This window comes from Scyliorhinus torazame, chromosome 18 (assembly GCF_047496885.1).
Source record: "Scyliorhinus torazame isolate Kashiwa2021f chromosome 18, sScyTor2.1, whole genome shotgun sequence".
Classification (NCBI taxonomy): domain Eukaryota; kingdom Metazoa; phylum Chordata; class Chondrichthyes; order Carcharhiniformes; family Scyliorhinidae; genus Scyliorhinus; species Scyliorhinus torazame.
Window position 1 is genome coordinate 63,125,697 of NC_092724.1, and position 21,043 is coordinate 63,146,739.

The following is a 21,043-nucleotide window of genomic DNA, read 5'->3' on the forward strand; positions in this document are numbered from 1 at the left end:
CAAGTGGCGGTCTTGTCTCCTTGTTAAAGGTTGCATGGGGCTATTCCAAAGAACAGCAGGACTTTCTCCCCAGTGTTCTGGGCAATATTTTCCGCTGAACCAACATTACTAAAAATAGATTACCCGTTCCTTAACACATTTATTGTCATGGAATCTTGTGGTCTGCAAATTGGCTATCACGTTTCCGACAGCAGTGACTAGATTTCAGATGTATTTCATCAGCCATGAGAATGGATTATGCCGCCTTGGCTAAGTATTTTCCTATCCAATAAATCCATCTATCTGGATTAAAGGTCTCAACATTAGATTTGTGACCAAGCAGAGGCATCCACTATTTGGGCTTACTGGTTACTAAATCTCTCAAATAACATTTATCCTAATGCTTTTCTAAATAAACTCACATGTTCATTTTTGGGTCATCCCATTCTTCCTAAAGTTTAGTAATTGTAAATGACAAATCTTTGAAATAGGTTTGGCAGTGTATTATTAGTGGGGCAAATCCATGTCTAGGTCTGTAAATTAGATGGCATTTACTAATGCTGGCAACTTTTCTTCACTGTTTATAGAAAGCTTGCAGCAGAATGACTTTGAGACAAACTGTTTGCAGATTTATAAATCAGAAAATCTCAGTTAAACTGCCTTTAGAAAGCACAGAAATCCTACCTGGGAAAACCTGACCGTACATGAAGTCCATCCACATTCTGACTGACCACGTACTTCACCAAGCCAATTTTCTGCAGTGCCACCAGTGCCATGTGGGTCTTGGAAGGCCTGGCTTCCTCGAAAGTTGTGTCAAACTTGGGCTCCAGGCCCTGTTCCTCCATCGTCCACACTCCACGTGGTCCCCTGTCAACATTACCATTTATAGGTTTACAAATTAAGCTGGCAAGTCTTCATTATGAGGTTACAAGCTGGGAAATCAGCAGTACAAACATGGCATTGTGACTACACCTGAAGTATAAGAAACATTTGATCAGCTAATGTGATCCATCGATCTTCATTACACAACCATTGGCTTATCTACGGAATCTTATTTGAACCACTGCAATATGACTTTTAACAACACATGTGGCATTGACTCTAGGCATTTAACGAAGCCAATACCCACTGCAGCCAACGTGTGTCAGCCTAGCAAAGGCCATCGCTATTAGCATGCTTAGAAGGACAGGGTATTGGCAGGTCTACATTAAAATCAAGCGTAAACTTGCCAAGTTTACTACTCCCAAATTTGCTAGTAAAGATGACCTTACTGGGGTGGCACTTGCCCAAGTTATTTGCAATGCACTGGCTGTGCTCTTTTAGCTATGATCAAGCATCCATTCTGTACCACGAGGTACAGCAATAACATTACTTGCACTTGCCAACCAGCACAAATCCACGCAAGTCAGACAATACGCGGATAAGTTGAGATTATGCGAGCTTGGTTACAGGTTGCTCTCAAGAGTCAGTGTATAAGGTGCAAGATAACTCTAACTGCAACAGTCACACAAGATCAGAAACCTCAACATCATACAGATAAAGGTACCTTAGTGTTCAGGAGTATCAAACTTATTTCCTCCGACATTACACTTCCTTCCCATTCTTGCACCACCAGGGTAAGAGAATTCACTGACCCTCGAGGACAATAAGGTCGGAAGTGGTGTGAAGGATTGGTGCTTTGACCATGGCTGTTGACAATTTTCAATTTCCATAAACAATTTGAATATGGATCAGAAATACAATTTCAACAATCGCAAATTACACCAAAATGGGTTGTCAGGATGCGTGGACATGGGGTATAGTTAATACTACGGAAGGCACAAAAATACAGGGCAATAATAAATTGCAGAATGTGTCTGTAATTGACAAATTAATTTTAACTTAGATAAGGGTGAGGTGGTGCATTTTGGTAGGAAGAATTTGGAGATTTCTCATAACTGTTCAAGATATGGCACTTTGCTGCAGATCAGCGAATAATTGGCAAAGATATGCGTTTTGTTTTTAAAGAGTGTGCAGCAAACACCAAGCCAAGCAATAGCTCCCGCTATGGCTAAATGGAATTCTCTAAGCCCTCTGCTGAAGTTTGGCAGGGCGCCTTCTTCTTTGATGTGGGTCATTGATTGGGGTGCATCGCAGCTGCAGTCCGGGTTCCCTGCCAAGGTCCAATTTGAGTCAAAAAGGCCATGGCCAGTGCGGAAGGAGTTGAGGAGTCATAGAATTGACAGTGCAGAAAGAGGCCACTCGGTCCATCGAGTCTGCACTGGCCCTTGAAAAGAGCACCCCACCCAAGCCCACATCTCCACCCCATTCCAGCCCACACCTCCACCCTATCCCTGCAACTCAGCAACCCCACCCAACCTTTTTGGACACCAAGGGTAATTTAGCATGGACAATCTACCTAACCTGCAGTCTATGGACTGCATAAGGAAACCGGAGCACCCGGAGGAAACGCACACAGACAAGGGCAGATAGTGAAAACTCCACAAACGTTGGGGTGGCAGGCTCAGGCCGGGCAGGCTGTGGGATCTATGATGAGGGTTGGGGTGGCAGGCTCAGGCCGGGCGGGCTGTGGGATCTATGATGAGGAAGTGTTTTTTTATTGGTGACATGTTGGTTCCATTCCTGCTGCCACAGGGTCGCTGCTGTTATTCCTTAGCAGCGTCTTAGCTATACAGGCTGGCATGATGGGAGACGATCAGCAGGTGGATTCGTTAAGATTTTTGTGTAGCCGCAGTCTTGGGTTGATGTAAATCTTCTCCAGTAGCTTTCTTGTTGCAATCTCCCTCCTGATGTGAGGGTGCACCATGTTGCGCAGGACTGGGAGCCAGGTGAGTTGAGTGGATAGGAGGGTATCTGAGATAGAACATACAGTGCAGAAGGAGGCCATTCGGCCCATCGAGTCTGCACCGATCCACTTAAGCCTTCACTTCCACCCTATCCCCGTAACCCAATAACCCCACCTAATCTTTTTGGTCACAAAGGGTAATTTATCATGGCCAATCCACCTAACCTCCACGTCTTTGGACTGTGGGAGGAAACCAGAGCACCCGGAGGAAACCCACGCAGACACGGGGAGGATGTGCAGACTCCGCACAGACAGTGACCCAGCAGAGAATCGAACCTGGGACCCTGGCGCTGTGAAGCCACAGTGCTATCCACTTGTGCTACTGTGCTGCCCAAAATGAGATGACACACAAAGATGATCTGCCCGCAAGCAGAGAGCTAAAGATGAACTGAAAAGCAGACATTGTGTTCACCTTGTCCAGACCTTTGTTAGACTACACAGAGTACAGCGAACTGCTCAAATCTCCATATTATATAAAGAAATATAGAAGCAGTCAAGCGGCTACAAAAAAAATCACATTAATGATACGAAAACTGAGGTCGTTAATTAGCAGGAAAGGCTGAACAGGGTGGGCTCAAAATTCGAAAAGTTTTGAACCTAGGAATTAGGAGCAGAAGTAGGCAATTCAGCCCTTCAAGCCTGCTCCGTCTTTCAATCAGATCATGGCAGATCTCTTACTGGTCTCAAATCCACTTCCCTACCTGTTCCCCAGATCCCCTTAACACGTTTTTAATCAAATTTTTATCAAATCCGCACTTTTTACAAGTGCCGACGTGACACAAGTGGAAAATTCTACAAGGCTCTGGGAAGGTACCCGGGCGATGCGCAGGTCCCAATACGCCTCAAGACAGTTACGAGCCCTAGGTGTGGCTGTTTTGGTGTCAAGACATCAGTTTGTTTTCAGCAGCCATCATAGCCAGATGTTAGGGCATTACTCACTACGATTATCGAAATATTTTGTGGGGTTTTTGTGCTTTGTGGTGTGAATAATAATAACGATAGCCATTTATTGTCACGAGTAGGTTTCAATGGAGTTACTGGAAAAAGCCCCATGTCTGGGCAGCACGGTGGCGCAGTGGGTTAGCCCTGTTGCCTCACGGCGCCGAGGTCCCAGGTTCGATACCAGCTCTGGGTCATTGTCCATGTGGGGTTTGCACATTCTCCCAGTGTTTGCGTGGGTTTTGCCCCCACAACCCAAAGATGTGCAGGGTAGGTGGATTGGCAGCACTAAATTGCCCCTTAATTGGAAAAAATGAATTGGTTGTTCGAAATTTTTTTTTTTTTTTTTTTAAAGCCCCTAGTCGCCACATTTGGCGCATGTTCGGGGACGCCGGTACAGGAATTGAACTGGCGCTGCTGCCTTCTTCTGCATTACAAGCCAGCTATTTAGCCCACTGTGCTAAACCACTTTTTTATACTGTTGAAAGTATCGAAAAGGCCTGCAGATAATCTTATGGGTAATAGCGAAATAAAAAAAGGAAGCATTTACGCTTATCTATAGAACAGAAATCAAGTTATCGCAAAAGCTTGACCATGGTCTAAGTGTGAGACGTCTTACAGAGGTGTTGGAATGACCACCATCTATGATGTGAAGAAACAGAAGGACAAACTGTTAATGTTCTATGCTGAAAGTGAAGAGCAGAAGCTAATGAAAAATAGAAAAACATTGCATGAGGCAAAAAATTAAGAGCTTGACCTTGTATTGAAATGGTGGATTCATCAGCGGAGTGAACATATGCTGTTTAACGGTATGCTTATCATGAAACAAGCAAAGATCTATCATGACGAACTTAAAATTGAAGGTAACTGTGAATATTCAGTAGGCTGGTTGCAGAATTATTACTTTTTTAAATTTAGAGTACCCAATTATTTTTTTCTAATTAAGGGGAAATCTTTAGTGTGGCCAATCCACCTACCTTGTACATCTTTGGGTTTGTGGGGGGTGAGACCCACGCAGACACGGGGAGACTGTGCAAACTCAACATGGATAGTGACCCAGGGCCAGGATCGCGGTTGCAGAAATTTAAGAAAAGACACAGCATTAAATTTTTTAAGATTTGTGGTGATAAAGCTTCTGCTGATCACGAGGCAGCAGAGGAATTAATTGATGTTTTTGCCAAGATTATCACTGATGGAAATCTAATGCCAGAACAAATCTACAATACTGATGAGACATTGCTGTTCTGGCGTTATTGTCCCAGGAAGATACTACAGCTGATGAGAAGGCCTAAGGTGTTAAGAATGCCAAGGGCAGAATGACTGTGCTGGGATGTGCTAATGCAGCAATCACGCAAAAGTGCAAACTTGCTGTGATAGGCAAGAGCATGCGTCCTTGCTGTTTTAAAGGAGTGAATAGCTTACCAGTCCGTTATTACACAAACAAGAGTGCATAGGTCACCAGGGACATCTTTTCTGATTGGTTCCACAAACATTTTATACCAGCAACTCGTGCCCATTGCAGGGAAGCTGGACTGGATGATGACTGCAAGATTTTGCTATTCCTTGACATCTGTTCTGCACATCCCCCAGCTGAACTTCTCTTCAAAATAATGTTTATGCCTTCTACTTTCCTCCAAATGTGACTTCATTAATTCAGCCATGTGACCAAGGTATCCTTAGATCAAATGAAGAGTAAATAGAAAGACTGCTTATTGGACAGCATATTGGCAGCAGTGAACAGAGGCATGGGTATGGAAGGTTTCCAAAAGGAGTTTACCGTGAAGGATGTCATCTATGCCACTGTTAACGGATGGAACACCATGGATAAAGACACCCTTGTGCATGACTATGCTCAATGATGATGAACAAAGTGATGAGTTTCAAGGATTCCATGTGGCAAGTGAGGAAAAGATGATATTGGACCTAGTTACATATGGAAAAGGATACCCTCGGATGCTGTCAATAATTTCTCAACATTGATAATGAGGCTCCAGTTGTTTATTCAATGACTGTTGGTTAAATAGCTGAAATGGTTCTGAATCAAGGCGATCGTGATGATAACAGTGAAGGTGGAAAAAGTGCCCATAAACGTCATGGTGAAAATGTGTGAGAAGATGAAGATGACATTGTTCACTCAGTGGAAAAAGTGCCCATAGATGTCATGGCGAAAACGTGCAAGAAGATGAAGGTGACATTGTTAACTCAGCGGAAAGAAAGTGCCCATAGACATCATGATGAAAACGTGTGAGAAGGTGAAGATGATACTGTTAACTCAATGGAAAAAGTGCCCATAGACTTCATGGTGAAAACGTGTATGAAGATGAAGATGACATTGTTAACTCAGTGGAAAAAATGGCCATAGGTGGCATGGTGAAAATGTGTGCCAGACTGATTGAAGGACTAGAATAGCGAGCATTCATAACAGATCAAGAAATCATGGCAGTTTATAAAATAAAGAGAGACTGCTACGACAGAAAACATTGTTAATGATGCAGATGACGCCAGAAGAAACATTTAAGAAAGCCATCCTGCACAGTGCATCCTCATCCTTATGGCATCCATTTCCTGTTCCCCAGTCGCCTCTGATGCTTCTCCTCATGACGACGATGTCTGTGATGATGTACTCTCTCCCACATCAAACCTGATGTACTGTTTCATTGAATTTACCTTCCATTGTTTTTTTTTTAAACTTTAAAGTGCCCAATTGTTTTTTTTAAGCGTGGCCAATCCACTTGCCCTGCACATCTTTGGGTTGTGGGGTGAGACCCATGCAGACACGGGGAGAATGTGCAAACTCCACACGCACAGTGACCTGGGGGCATGATCGAACCTGGGTCCTTGGCGCCGTGAGACAGCAGTGCTAACCATTGTGCCTTCGTGACGCATTTGTATTTTCCTAAGTTAAGTGTGAATCGTCACAGTTTTTTGCTAAGTACAAAACATATTATTTTTGCACAAAATCTGAATTTAATCCCCACCTAACTTCTAAAGTTCAAAATCATGCTCCTAGTAAAAAATAAAAATATACCTGAGATCCGCTAGCTAGATTGCGTCGTTTCACATCTATCGCCTTCGGCACTTGCTCACGTGGGCGGACGAGGTAGTGATGGTTCAATGTACATCTTATTATTTCATGCACAAAATGATGAAAAATATTGCCTAAATCTACCTGCAGGCTATTTATATCTATAAGCTGTAAATGAAATATAAATGAATTTTGTGCTTAAACTTGGGTCCCATCCCTGCCGGATGTGCTGCCGCATTATATAATTTTACAGGTATTACAAAATTAAAAAAAATCACAGAATCCAAGACACTTTGGGCCCTAAACATTTAAAATAAGTGGTGCTCAACCTGTGCCTAAAATTTGAAGAGGTTTGAGAAGGGACATGTAAAGATGTTTCAGTTTGTGGGGAGACCAAAACTTGGGTCATTTATGTCACCAATAAATCCAGGAGGGAATTCAGGAGAAATCTCTTTACCCAGAGTGGTAAGAATGAAGAGTTTGCTAATCTGGAGTAATTGAGGTGAATAGCAAAGATGCATTTAAAAGGAAGTTAGATTAACATGAGAAAGGAACAGAATGTTAATGCTGAAGGCTACTGAATTTTGAATCCCTCCACAGATAAAGAGTAACACATTCTCAGGACCTGATGATTTCCATCAGAGTGTGTGTGAAAGGATGTAGGGGAGCACAATGCCCTAACGATAATCTTCCAGAGTTTTCTAGATTCAGGAGTAGTCCCTCTGCATTGGAAAATTGCACGTCACTCCATTTTTTAAGGGGGAAAGGGGAAAACCAGGGAATTACAGACCAGTTAGCCCAACATCTATGGTGGGGAAATTGCTGGAGTCTATAATCAGGGATGGGATATCCCTGAAATACCTTGAAAAATGTTGGTTGATCTGGGAGAGCCAGCATGGATTTGTGAAGGGAAGGTCATACCTGACAGGGAAATGTCAGCAGGAGATGACTAGTGGTGTACCACAGGGAACTGTGTTGGGGTCTCAATTATCCAAACTATTCATTAATAACTTGGATGATGGCATAGAAAGTCTAATATCCAAATTTGCAGATGATACAAAGATAGGTGGCATTGTAGGCAGCCTGGGTGATAGCATAAAATTGCAAGGAAATATTGACAGACGAGGTTAATGGGCAAAATTGTGGAATTTAATGTAAGTGTGAGGTTATCCATTTTGGACCAAAAAAGGATAGAGCGGAGTATGTTTGAAATGGGAAGAGATTAGATACAGTGGATGTCCAAAGAAACTTGAGGTATCAGGTGCATAGGTCTTTAAAATGCCAAGAACACCTGCAGCTAGTCTTTATACCTAGAGAATTGAACTATAAAGACACAGGGGTGATGCTGCAGCTATACAAAACCCTGGTTAGTCCCCACCTGGGAGTATGGTGAGCAGTTCTGAGCACCACACCTTAGGAAGGATATTTTGGCCTTGGAGGGAGTGCAATGTAGGTTTCCAAAAATTATACCTGGATTACAGGGGTTCAGTTATGAGCAGAAATTACTCAAATTTGACTTGTTTTCACTAGAATATAAGGGGTGGTCGGATCCATGTATTCAAGATATTAACAGGGAAAGACAGGGTAGATAAAGATAAACTTTTCCACTGGTTGGAGATACCAACAACATAAACACCCCAGAATGAGAGTCCACAAGAGGCAGAGTGCCACCACTGGATCAAACTTCACAAGGCTCTGCATTCCGTGGCTTTATTTCAGAACTTTTAATTTAGAATTATACAAATGAAATCTTAAGATAATTTATAGCAAGCATTAATTTACTATATAGGTTTCACTTTGTTCTGTCATGATTTGGGGAGATATTTCAAGGTATAAAGATCTACTGCCACATTGATCTTTGCAGCTTGTGACTGAGAACAGAGCTGAGGGGATGCTTGGTGCTGAATGGTTGCAAATGGACCGGAGACGGCCTAACTAACATGGAGACATTCCACCATGTTTCAACAGCACCATCTACAGACATTTGGAGAGAGGTGCTGCTTGCCTCACTGAAAACAGAACAAATACAGTTACAGAATTCATACTGCTTCACAATTTGCTCTCGACAAACTGAAAATAAGTAACTCCAAGAAACTCATCTCAAATCTGCCAAGTGCAGCCAATTTCAAATAACTCCAGGTTCTGAAGAGGAGCGCAAACATCTCTATTATAACATATAATGCCGAAGACCGAATGACTGGTGAGGTTCTGTTGATCCCCACCATCCTCAAACTGTACTCGTTGGTTATTTAAGCAATGTAGCCATTTAATATTCCGACCAAATCAACTGGATCTTCACCATTCTCTGAACAAGATGGCAAAGTGAACATTAATGAGAACAATATGATTAGGAACATTATTTGGTTATTCTTGTACAACCTGCATTTACCGAGTGCCTCTTAAACTGCCCCAAGGTACTTCAGAGTTGTAATAGAAAAAAATAGGCACCAAATTTGGCAGCTGTGATAAAACATGTGGTGAAAGAAGTTGTTTTTTGGGAAGGTTTTTAAAGGAAAAGGGAGGTGGAGTGATTAAGGGAATCAATTTCAGAGCATCAGGTCTAGGCAGCGGACGGCATAGCTGTCGATGATAGGGAAACAGGAGGGGGAAATTCACAATAGATCAGAGAACAAGAGAGTTTGGAGAGTAGTGTGTAGCAGCTACAGGAGATGCACATATTGGGAAGAGAAGGCAAGGAATAAATTTAAGAACAAATATAATCATGTAGCAATTATACACAGAAACAGGTCCTATTTCATCCAACCCTACCGCAAGTCCTTCTATTTATTTCTCCGTAATCCATTTATCCAACTTTCACTTAGCTGCATCAACACTATTAGCTCAACCACCTGAGGTAGAGAGTTTCATTCATCCTTTTGGGAAGGAAGTGACTATCTTTTATTTATGATCTCTAGTTTTGACCTTCCCTACAAGTGGAAATATAAAGCAAAGCACGGAAATTAACTAAAAATTGAATTCATACTGTTTTATACTTTAGGCGGAGTAAATTCATACTGTTTCACAATTTGCTCTCGACAAACTGAAAATAAGTAACTCCAAGAAACTCATCTCAAATCTGCCAAGTGCAACCAATTTCAAATAAGGGGTAAATATAAACACGATCAATGTCATGTAAAGACATTGTGTGTCAACTGGGTAGCACCATTTAAGTCAAGCATTTCAGACACATCAGTAAACATGACAAAGTGGCAGGCCATTGTTCTAGACAAAGACTGTGAAGCCAAGGCAATGTACCTGAAGTCAGGGATTCCTGAGGATGTGCTGATGCCAGCCCCCGTATGCACTACCACATAGGAGGCATTTCGTACGAGATCTGCCAGTTCCAGCGCCTTTCTCTCCAGTTCCTCAGGAGGATCAAAATTCTGCAACACACAAACAGAAAGGAAACTGGTTTCAATTCAAAACTTAACTCAATGGCTACGACCAGGCTTCCTGCTTTTTCTACCCATTCAAGATCATTGTACAGCGACTTCCGATGATGGCCATGGAGTGGTTGGTTGCACATTTGGTGGCTCCCGCACGAGGTGGAATTGTTTGGTCCTTTCCCACCTAATTTAGAGTTTTTTTGCTGTTGTGAGGTGCATGAGCACTGAAGAATTGCAGTACTCCACCGGTGGGACCGGTTTATGGCTTTCCAGATGAGGAGCAAGAAAGAGGCAGCAACTGGAGTGCTGTTGCCCGCCCAGTGGTATACCAAACTGCTCGAGGACGTTTTGAATGCTATGCTCCAGCAGCAGAGGCAGGAGGCCTCAGAAGACCTGGCAACAGTGGTGGAGCCGCTTAGGGTAGTTATCGAGAGAGTGGAGCAGAGGCAGGAGGTGCAAGGGTCTGGCACCCCAGAAGGTGGAGTCATCAATGGGAGAGCATGAAGACCGGCTGGCATCATTGGTAGGCGCAGATGGTACTCATGGTGGATAGTCTTAAGAGGTTCAGGGAGATGGTGGATGACCTAGAGAACCCTTCCAGGAGGCAGAATCTCCAGATCGTGGGGCTGCCTGAGGGGATTGAGGGAACGCAGGCCGCAAAGTGATTTGGAGTTGGGGACCGTGCACTGTGTCCAAGTTTGCAGACGACACGAAGATGAGTGGTAAAAAAGTGCAGAGGAACCTGGAAGTCTGCAGAGGGATTTGGATAGTTTAAGTGAATGGGCTAGAGTCTGGCAGATGGAATATAATGTTGACAAATGTGAGGTTATCCATTTTAGTAAGAATAACAGCAAAAGGGATTATTATTTAAATGATAAAATATGAAAACATGCTGCTGGGCAGAGACCTGGGTGTCCTGGTGCATGAATCGCAAAAAGTTGGTTTACAGGTGCAACAGGTGATTAAGAAGGCGAATGGAGTTTTGCCCTTCATTGCTAGAGGGATGGAATTTAAGACTAGGGAGGCTATGCTGCAACTGTAGAAGGTGTTAGTGAGGCTACACCTGGAATAGCGTGTTCAGTTTTGGTCTCTCTTCTGAGAAAGGATATACTGGCGCTGGAGGGTGTGCAGGAGATTCACTAGGTTAATTCCAGAGTTGAGGGGGTTGGATTACGAGGAGAGTTTGAGTAGACTGGGATTGTACTCGTTGGAATTTAGAAGGATGCGGGGGATCTTATAGAAAGATATAAAATTATGAAGGGAATAGATAGAATAGATGTGGGCAGGTTGTTTCCACTAGTGGGTGAAAGCAGAACTAGGACTGAGCTTAGGAGGAACTTCTTCACCCAAAGGGTTGTGAATCTATGGAATTCCCTGCCCTGTGAAGCAGTTGAGGCTCCTTCATTAAATGTTTTCAAGATAAAGATAGATAGTTTCTTGAAGAATAAAGGAATAAAGGGTTATGGTGTTCGGGTGGGAAAGTGGAGCTGAGTCCACAAAAGATCAGCCATGATCTCACTGAATGGCGGAGCTGGCTCGAAGGGCCAGATGGTCTACTCCTGCTCCTAGTTCTTAAAAGTATGTTAAAGTATGTGACAAGTATGTTGGAGAGGTTTCTTGGACCTCCTGCAGCTCTGACAGTTGTTGCATAAAATGTTTCTTTAAGTGGCTTACAAACAACTGGCTAGCTTATCATCAGCCTGCACTTTCACCATTCCAGATCCTGAAACAGGAGGAAGCAGATTCATTACTTGAAGCATGGTATTCTAGAGGGTGATTAACAGTGTCCATTCGCGTTGAGATGGGGGTCAAATTCATTAGCAGGCAGATGGAACTTAGTCTCCTCTCGCATTCTCTTCAAAAAGTCGACACAAAATTAGTTTTGTCCTTAAGTGTTTAGTAGATTATAAGTTTTTAAACTGGGGTGTTGATGGTAAGGAATCCCCGAACTCAATGAGTGCTCATTCGTCTTAGTTTCTACATGTGTTTGCTTACCTGTGTTGAACCCTATCACTTTGGATGCTTCAAGGGGATTTTCCCCCCCCCCCCCATTTACACAGTGCCTTTCACAACACCCCAGTGCTTCACAACAAAATACTTCCGAAGTTTAATCACTGCTATAATGTAGACAAGTGCAACAGTCAATTTGCATTCCGAATCCCACATACACCAAGGAGACAAACAATCAGAAAATCCGCTTTAGCAAGATTGTTGGAATGAAAAAGACAGTGGCAGAATTCCCTCTGCTCTTTTCAAAATAATGCCATCACGAAAGGAAAATTGAGGTGTACCTCTCAAGGCACCCAAAAAAACAATCAAGGCTGACTGATGATTGTGACCGATGGATCTGCAGAGCGACTAGGTGACGAGATAGCCGATGGAAGCAGGCATAAGGTCGGAGCTGAGTGGATCACGTGCGGGTGACAGAGTTGGGGGATATTTGGGGCTACTCAATGTGGGTGTTCATTTGATTGGGAGTTAAAAATTACAGGAGTGCAAGGCAGAAACTAATCATTCCCAAGAGATGTGAATGATTTCATATGACAATATTTGTCTATACTAACAGGCTACCAGTTAAGTACATGGAATGTTAGGAAAGTTCATCAGTTGGGCAGCACGGTGGCGCAGTGGGTTAGCCCTGCTGCCTCACGGCGCCAAGGTCCCAGGTTCGATCCCGGCTCTGGATCACTGTCCGTGTGGAGTTTGCACATTCTCCCAGTGTCTGCGTGGGTTTCACCCCCCACAACCCAAAGATGTGCAGGCTAGGTGGATTGGCCACGCTAAATTGCCCCTTAAATGAAAAAACTCTAAATTTATTTAACAAAAGGATAGTTCATCAGCAACACTGAAGTTACAGAGAGATTTTACTCAGCTTTTTGGCATCAATTCTCAGTAGACATTGATGAGACAATAGTTTAAGCAGCTAATGTTTATGCAACAACTAACATTGAAAAGCCATATTATAACAATACCTATGACTCTCCCCCCCCCCCCCCCCCGAACAGTGGGAAAATGTTATATTTTTGAATAGAATATAGCACAAGACTGGAATGTTATAACCCATTCAGCAATGTTATAGACAATGTTTAAAGAATGTCATGACATCCTCTGTGACCATGCATGAAGTTTCCACAAACTTTGACATTAGTCAACATACAAAATGAAGCTGTCCTCTTCAAGCCTCTGTGCAACTCAATGGCAAACTGACCTCTTGGCATCAGCCCTGGCTCAGTCATAGCACTCTACCTCCACTTTAGGAACCCGAACACAATCTAGTTCAGTACTGAGGGAATAATGCACTGTCAGAATTGCCACATTTTGAATAAAACATCAATTGAGGGTCCTAGTTGACCTGGCACAATCTGACAGGCAGGGAGGTTCTCCCAATGCCGTGACGAATATCTAGCCTTCAACCAACAGCACTGCAGATCCTTGATCTCACTGCTGTTTACGGGACCTTGGTGTGTGTATTTTGGATGATGCATTTCCCACATTACAAAAATGAATACACTTTGAAAAGTACATCATTGGTTGTGAAGATTCTTTTTAGCATCCTGAAGTCATGAAAGACGCTTTATAAATGCTAGTTCTTTCCACTTTCATTCTACACTCAACTGCAATGAGCATAGCCAAAGCTTCGCCCATGATGGTCTCTTCTGCACCACACTGCTACCTGTGAAGTCTCCCAAAGCTCTATCCTTCCTCAACTACAGGCAATATCAGCAGACATAGAATTAGCTCCCTTAAGTGCACTAACACTCCGCTCCACTGGTGCCTCTGTGCCGAACATCCAATCCTGGGGATTTTCTGTAATATCTCCAACTAAAGGCCAGGAAGATCAAAGCCACAGTCTTTGCTCTTATCACAAACACCAAATCCTTGACACAAATTCCCTTTCTTCTCAGCCAGTCGCAGGGTTGAGCTGCACTGTCCATAACCTGCGTCTTCTATTTGACCCTGACCAGAGTCTCTAATCCTATGTCCTTTCTGCCACCTGTAACCTGCCTACATTCGGATCCACCACAAGTCAGGATGTTTTCTTCATGGTGAGATATCGGGGTAGCCAGGTTAACAGTTCACTGAAACCCAGCAGATAGGTGCAAAAGGTTCAAAAAGGATTGTGGCCTTTACCTAAACTGCAATATAAAAGGGTGAAAGGGATGCTTCAGTTATCCAAAGTCTTAGTCAGACCTCAGCTGCAGCATTGAATTCAGGAACAGAATCTCAGGAAGGTTAAATTGACCTTTGAGGGGGTTGATTCACTAGAATGATACAAGGGCTTGAATAGACTTAAATTATGAAAACTGGTTCAGATAAGCGTCATGTAATCCCCTGACTTTTTAAAATAAATTTAGCGTACCCAATTATTTATTTTTTTCCAATTAAGGGGCAATTCAGCATGGTCAATCCTCCTAACCTGCACATCTTTGGGTTGTGGGGCTGAAACCCACGTAAACACGGGGAGAATGTGCAAACTCCACGTGGACAGTGACCCAGGGCCGGGATTCGAATCCGGGTCCTCAGTGCCGCAATCCCAGTGCTGACCACTGTGCCACATGCCACCCTTTGTAATCCCCTGATTTAGAAGATTGAGGGGTGCTACAATTGAGACTTGATAAACGATTAAGGAGTCAACAGAATCAATAAACTATTTGAAATGGCAGAGAAACGAAATACTCCCAGGAATACTAAAGACCCAGGAGACTGGTGAGAATGAGGAACTGAAAGAAATTAGTGCTACTAAAAATGTAGCACTGGCAAAATTAATGGGACTGTTAATAAATCTGCTGCACCTGATGATCTACATCCCAGTGTTGAAAGAGATTGCTGTAAAAGTGGATGCATTGGTGGTCATCTTCCAAAATTCCTGTGATTCTGGAATGGTTCTTGCAGATTGGAAGGTAGCAAATAAAACCCCACTGTTTGAGATTCTGTTATCCTGACATAAGTCATAGGGGAAAATGCTAGAATTTATTATAAAGGATATGATAACTGGAAACTTAGGGAAAAAAATCATAGGATTGGGAAAAGTCGACATAGATTTATGAAAGCGAAATCATGTTTGACAAACCTGTTGGGAGTTTTTGAGGATACAGCTAGCAGAATAGATAAGGGGGAACCAGCGAATAGTGTGTAGTTGAATTTTCAGAAGGCTTTCAATCATGTTCCACAAAAGTTAGCAAGCAAAATTGGAGCACATGGGTTTGAGGGTAATATACTGACATGTATTGAGAATTAGGTAACAGACTGAAAACAGAGGAATAAATTAGTAATTCTCAGCTTGGTAGGCTGTGACTATTAGGGCAAAGCAAGGATCAGTGCTTAGACCCTGGCTATTCACAATCTATGGCAATTATTTGGATGTGGGGACAAAATGCAAGATGTCTAATTTTGCTGATGACATAAAATAAGTGGGAATCTGAGTTGTGAGCAGGATAAAAGAAGTTTCAAAGGGATTTAGTCAGTGGGCAAGAACATGGCAGATCAAACATAATGGGGAAAATGCGGTTATCCATTTTGGTCGGTAAAACAGACATACAGAGTATATCTTAAATGATGAGCGATTAGGAAGAGTTGATGTGCAAAGAACCTGAACGTCCTTGTTCACAAGTCACTGAAAGCTGGCATGCAAGTTCAGGAAGCAATTTGAGACGCAAATGGAAGTTGACTTTTTTGCAAGTGGGTTTAAGTACAGGAATATTGCTGCAATGGTGAGACCACAGCTGGAGCACTTTTACAGTTTTGGTCTCTTTACTGGTGTCTCACAGAAAGAGTGCAACAAAGTTCACGAGATGGAGATTCCTGGGATGGTGTGATCGTCCGCGGAGGAGAGGTCGAAGAAACTGGGTATATATTCGAGAGTTTTGAAGAATGGGGTGATCTCATACAAAATTATTTAAGGGCTTGACAGGATAGATGCAAGAAAGATGACTGGGTACTGTCTGCACCCAATCTCATACCAGTCAAACTCACTCAACACTACTGCTCTGGATTGGCTCCTGATTCCACAGAGCCTTCAATTTTAAGACTCTCAACCTCAACTTGAAATCTGTGGTGTCTTCTGGTTCCAACAAGTTAGAAATAATGACACTTTAGACTCAAAATGCTGGAGCTTCTTGGAGTGTATTTCTCCTGTACACCTTCCACTCTGGTGTGGTGGTCTGCGATGCATTCCTTGGGTGCTGTTTCATTGCATCAATGCCACTGCCTTTCTCTTGACTTAACCGAAACATAGCTGGGAAGTCAGCGTCTTGTGGCTTTGTGTCTTCTATCAGTGTCCAAAGCCTGTGAATGTGAGCTGGTGCTGTCCAAACAATTGTTTTTGTGTTTCAGAGTGTGTAGAGCCCTAGATGCGCTGATCGAGCAGCTTTCATCTTTAATTTACATTTTCTGGCTGCGTCATCCATTCTGTTTAAGAAATTATCAACAGGCTCACCCAATTCCCGCCTCAAGTCTCGAAATTCAGAATGGCAAATCTGATGATTTGACTTTGTCTGGAAGTGCGTGCTAAACCAGCTCGTAAACAAATTTAACCCTTTCGCTTCTGCCCACAAAAGGATGTAGTCGTCCATTGCTTTTTCACCAGTACCTTCTCATCTAGAATGTTCTTCATGAATATAAGAATGGAATAAAATCGGATCGACGTCTCTGTAACCTGTTCCAACAACCCATCATTGTTCCCATCATCACCCCACTCCTGTCACCCTGTGCCCTCCTCCTGCAGGATGTGTCTCCGGAATCCACTCCCTCTTCCCCCTTCAGCCCGGCTCTGTGGCCAGGCTGTGCACCCCCAGAGGACCTGGGGAGTGTGCTGAGAACCGGGGCTGTGCTGTTAACCCTTCCCAATGACCCCGGGTCGGGACTGTCCTGGGACAGGCCCGGAATCTTCCGCATCGCCGGACCGGGGCCCGGCTCCATTCCGAGGCGGTCCGCGGCTGCTTACCTCAGGAAGGCCGCATTTCCCCTTGTGCTCGTACTCGGACAGCCCGGCCGCGTAGTTGACGGACATGACGGGCGGAGACAGCGCCAACACTCGAAGAAAAGCCGGGGCCCGGGAGCAGAGGCACAGCAAGACAGCCGCGCTGACGTTACCAGGGCCGGAGGAGCAGCAGTTGAACAGGAGGAGGGGCTGGAGTGGAGGAGGGGCTGGAGAGGAAAAGGGTGGGGCTGGGGAAGGGTGGGGCAGGAGGGGACGCGGATTGGCTGGGGGAGGAGGGGGAGCTGGAGGGGTGAGGGGCTGGAGGGGTGAGGGACTGAATGGGAGGGCTGGAGAATGGGTGGGGCTAGAGAGGAAAGGGGTGGAGAGTCTGGGCTATAGAGAAAGGAAATTTAAAAAATATAATAATTTTTATTGTCACAAGTAAGCTTACATTAATTTTAATAATCTTTGTCACAATTAGGCTTACATTAACTGCAATGTGTGAAAAGCCCCTAGTCGCCACATTCTGCCACCTGTTCAGGTACAAGGAGGAAGAATTCAGAATGTCCAAATTACCTAACAGCATATCTTTCCGGGCTTGTGGGAGGAAACCGGAGCACCCGGAGGAAACCCACGTTGACACAGGGAGAACGTGCAGACTCCGCACAGTGACCTAAACCAGGAACCGAACCTGGGACCCTGGCGCTTTGAAGCAATAGTGCGCTTCACCACTGTGCTACCATCAATGGAAAAGTAAAAGCAATGGTCAAACAAAACACATTGAAAATAAATTATATAACAACATTAAGTTCAACCGCAGTTTGTAAATACTTTTAGATTAGTCTTCTTTAAATATACTTTAACAAAGCTTTGTATTGACAGCTAACCTCCATGAAAAAAGCATGAAGTACTTCCTATTCTGACGCAATATCCAATTTAGCATGTCAATTATGCAAAAAACAAAAGCTTAGAAAAAAGAAATGGAGTTCAATAGATGAGGTGTAACAAACCTACAAATGTTCAAAGTTTGAACTTCCAGGATAATATTACAAGCAGAATGAATCCTATATTACATGAAATTTCACAACCAAAATGTTCCTTTCACCCAGAAATGTGGCTAATTTGCTACTCACCTGCTCTATGTTTGTACCTACGCTGTAAATCTCATTTATCTGATTGGCTCACAGTTATACTTAGGTCAGGAACAGTTTGGAACAAGAATAGAAAAGGTTTAGTTCAGTTAACTGGGCAGCTGGTGCATGATGCAAAGGAACATCAACGATGCAGGTTCAATCCCCATACTACCTAGGTTATTCATGAAGGCCTGCCTTCTCAGCCTCGCCTGAGGTGTGATGATCCTCAGGTTATATCACCACCAGTCGGCTCTCCCTCTCAAAAGGGGCAAGTGGACTATGGCGACTTTACTTCTACTTACTATCCAAGCTATTTGGTGAAGTATATCAATGGTTAATGCCCCCTCTGAAAACCCATGAAGCCAATTTTACAAAGTAGTACCCCAGTGCGTATCATAAATCCAAACGCAGAGGTCACTTTGCCTGATTGTCTTGGATTTCCAACAATTAGAAAATAACTTATGTGTATACAGTTTCTTGCTTGTCCTCAGGACATCCCAAAATGCTTCACTTCCTATAAAGTGCTTTTTAAGTGTACTCACTGTTACATAAGGAAATTACAACATGGAAACAGGCCATTTAGCCCAACAAATTTATGCTGACATTAACACTCCATTTTCCGACACCTATTTAGCCCAGTTCCTTCATTCACCTATTCTGTCTAATCTAATAAGACTGGAAGTGTATTTTATAGCCTCAAAACACTCTGTGAGAGATGATTTTTCGGCTCTTTATTCTAGGTCTTTTAAATTTAATCTTTTAATTCATTTTGAAACCCTCAATTACAGAAAACATTGTATGGTGTTGTTTGTTCTAAAAATGCCCCAAACTTGTTATGCAGGCAAACACAGCATCTAATTTACTTTAATTAGCTAGGTTCCAGGGGTTGGTTTAGCTCACTGGGCTAAATCGCTGGCTTTCAAAGCAGACCAAGGCAGGCCAGTTCAATTCCCGTACTAGCCTTCCTGAACAGGCGCCGGAATGTGGCGACTAGGGGCTTTTCACAGTAACTTCATTGAAGCCTACTCGTGACAATAAGCGATTTTCATTTTCATTTCACAAACCAACACCAAAAATGATGGAAGGACAAAATTGCAAATAGTGTCAAGTGGTTTTTCATTTCTACCTGAGAAGGTAGACAGACAGATTCTCAGTTTAATATCTCTTCTGACAGACAGCACCTCTAACAGTGAAGCACTCCCTCAGGACTGCACCAAAATGTCAGCCTGGCTTAGGAACTCAAGTCCAAGAGAGGGATGTGAACACGCAACCTTCAGACTCAGGAGTGCTACCCACTGAGACATGGCTGATGGTCGATCAGAAAATTATGCAGGCCATGAAACTATTGCCTGATCTCTGCACTTGAATTACCAAAATGCACTCCTACAGCACAAATTAAGGATTGTATAAAAATTACTCAATTGTTTTGTTGACTGGATTGACAGTAAATGGTTTGGATAGAGCAAATTTTGTCAGGTGTGTCCAGGAAGGATTCCTGACTCAGTATGTAGATAGGCCGACTAGGGGGGAGGCCATATTAGATTTGGTGTTTGGCAACGAACCAGGTATCAGATGTCTCGGTGGGAGAGCATTTCGGTTACAGTGACCACAACTCCTTGACCTTTACCATAATCATGGAGAGGGATAGGAACAGACAGTATGGGAAGGTATTTAATTGGGGGAGTGGAAATTATACTGTTATTAGACAGGAACTGAAGAGCATAAATTGGGAACATATGTTCTTGGGGAAATGCACAACAGTAATGTGGGGGTTGTTTAAGGAGCACTTGCTGTATTGCTGGATAGTTTTGTCCCACTGAGAGAAGGAAGGAATGGTAAGATGAAGGAGCCTTGGATGACAAAAGAAGTGGAGCTTCTAGTCAAGAGGAAGAAGGAAGCTTATGTAAGGTTGAGGAAGCAAGGATCTGGCACAGCTCTAGAGGGTTGCAAGGTAGCCGGAAGGAACTCAAAAATGGATTTAGGAGAGCTAGAAGGGGACATGAAATAGCCCTGGTGGGAAGGATTAGGGAAAACCCCAAGGCATTCTACACTTATGTGAGAAATAAGATGATGATCAGAGTGAGAGTAGGGCCGATCAGGGATAGTGGAGGGAACTCGTGCCTAGAGTCTGAGGAGGTGGGAGAGATACTAAATGAATATTTTGCTTCAGTATTCACTAGGGAGAGGGACCTTGTTGCTTGTGAGAACAGCGTGAACCAGGTTAATAGGCTCGAACAGGTTGATATTAAGAAGGAGGATGTTCTGGAAATTTTGAAAAGCATCAGGATAGATAAGTCCCCTGGACCAGAGGGGATATACCCAAGGTTACTACAGGAAGCAAGGGAGGAGATTTCTGAACCGTTGGTGATGATCTTTGTATCCTCACTCTCCACTGGAGTAGTACCAGATGAATGGAGGGAGGCGAATATTGTTCCCCTGTTCAAGAAAGGGAATAGGGAAATCCCTGGGCATTACAGACCAGTCAGTCTTACGTCTGTGGTGAGCAAAATATGGAAAGGATTCTGAGAGATAGGATTTATAATTATGTAGAAAAACATAGTTTGATTAAAGATAGTCAGCATGGCTTTGTGAGGGGCAGGTCATGCCTCACAAGTCTCCTTGAATTCTTTGAGGATGTGATGAGACACATTGATGAAGGTTGGGCAGTGGATGTGGTGTAGGCATTTGATAAGGTTCCCCATGGTAGGCTCATTCAGAAAGTCAGGGGGCATGGGATGCAGGGAAATTTGGCTGTCTGGATTACAGAATTGGCTGGTCATAAGAAGACAGCGAGTGGTAGTGGATGGAAAGTATTCC

General features: G+C 43.4%; 1 protein-coding gene across 4 annotated transcripts in view; it reads right to left on the reverse strand.

The window, feature by feature from the left end:
* sirt6 (sirtuin 6) overlaps positions 1-17,305 on the reverse strand; it is a 72,050-nt gene extending 54,745 nt beyond the window's left edge. Inside the window, exons 1-3 of one of the 4 annotated variants that reach the window (XM_072482815.1) lie at positions 17,118-17,303; positions 10,044-10,171; positions 664-846 (exon numbers count right to left, since the gene is read on the reverse strand). In XM_072482815.1, the coding sequence (XP_072338916.1) occupies positions 664-846; positions 10,044-10,171; positions 17,118-17,183 (377 nt within the window). In that variant the 5' untranslated portion in view covers positions 17,184-17,303. Of the gene's footprint in view, positions 1-663; positions 847-10,043; positions 10,172-17,117 lie in introns of all 4 variants that reach the window. The other 3 variants (XM_072482816.1, XM_072482817.1, XM_072482819.1) reach the window with 3 other exon arrangements.
* Between the last annotated feature and the right edge of the window lie 3,738 nt (positions 17,306-21,043).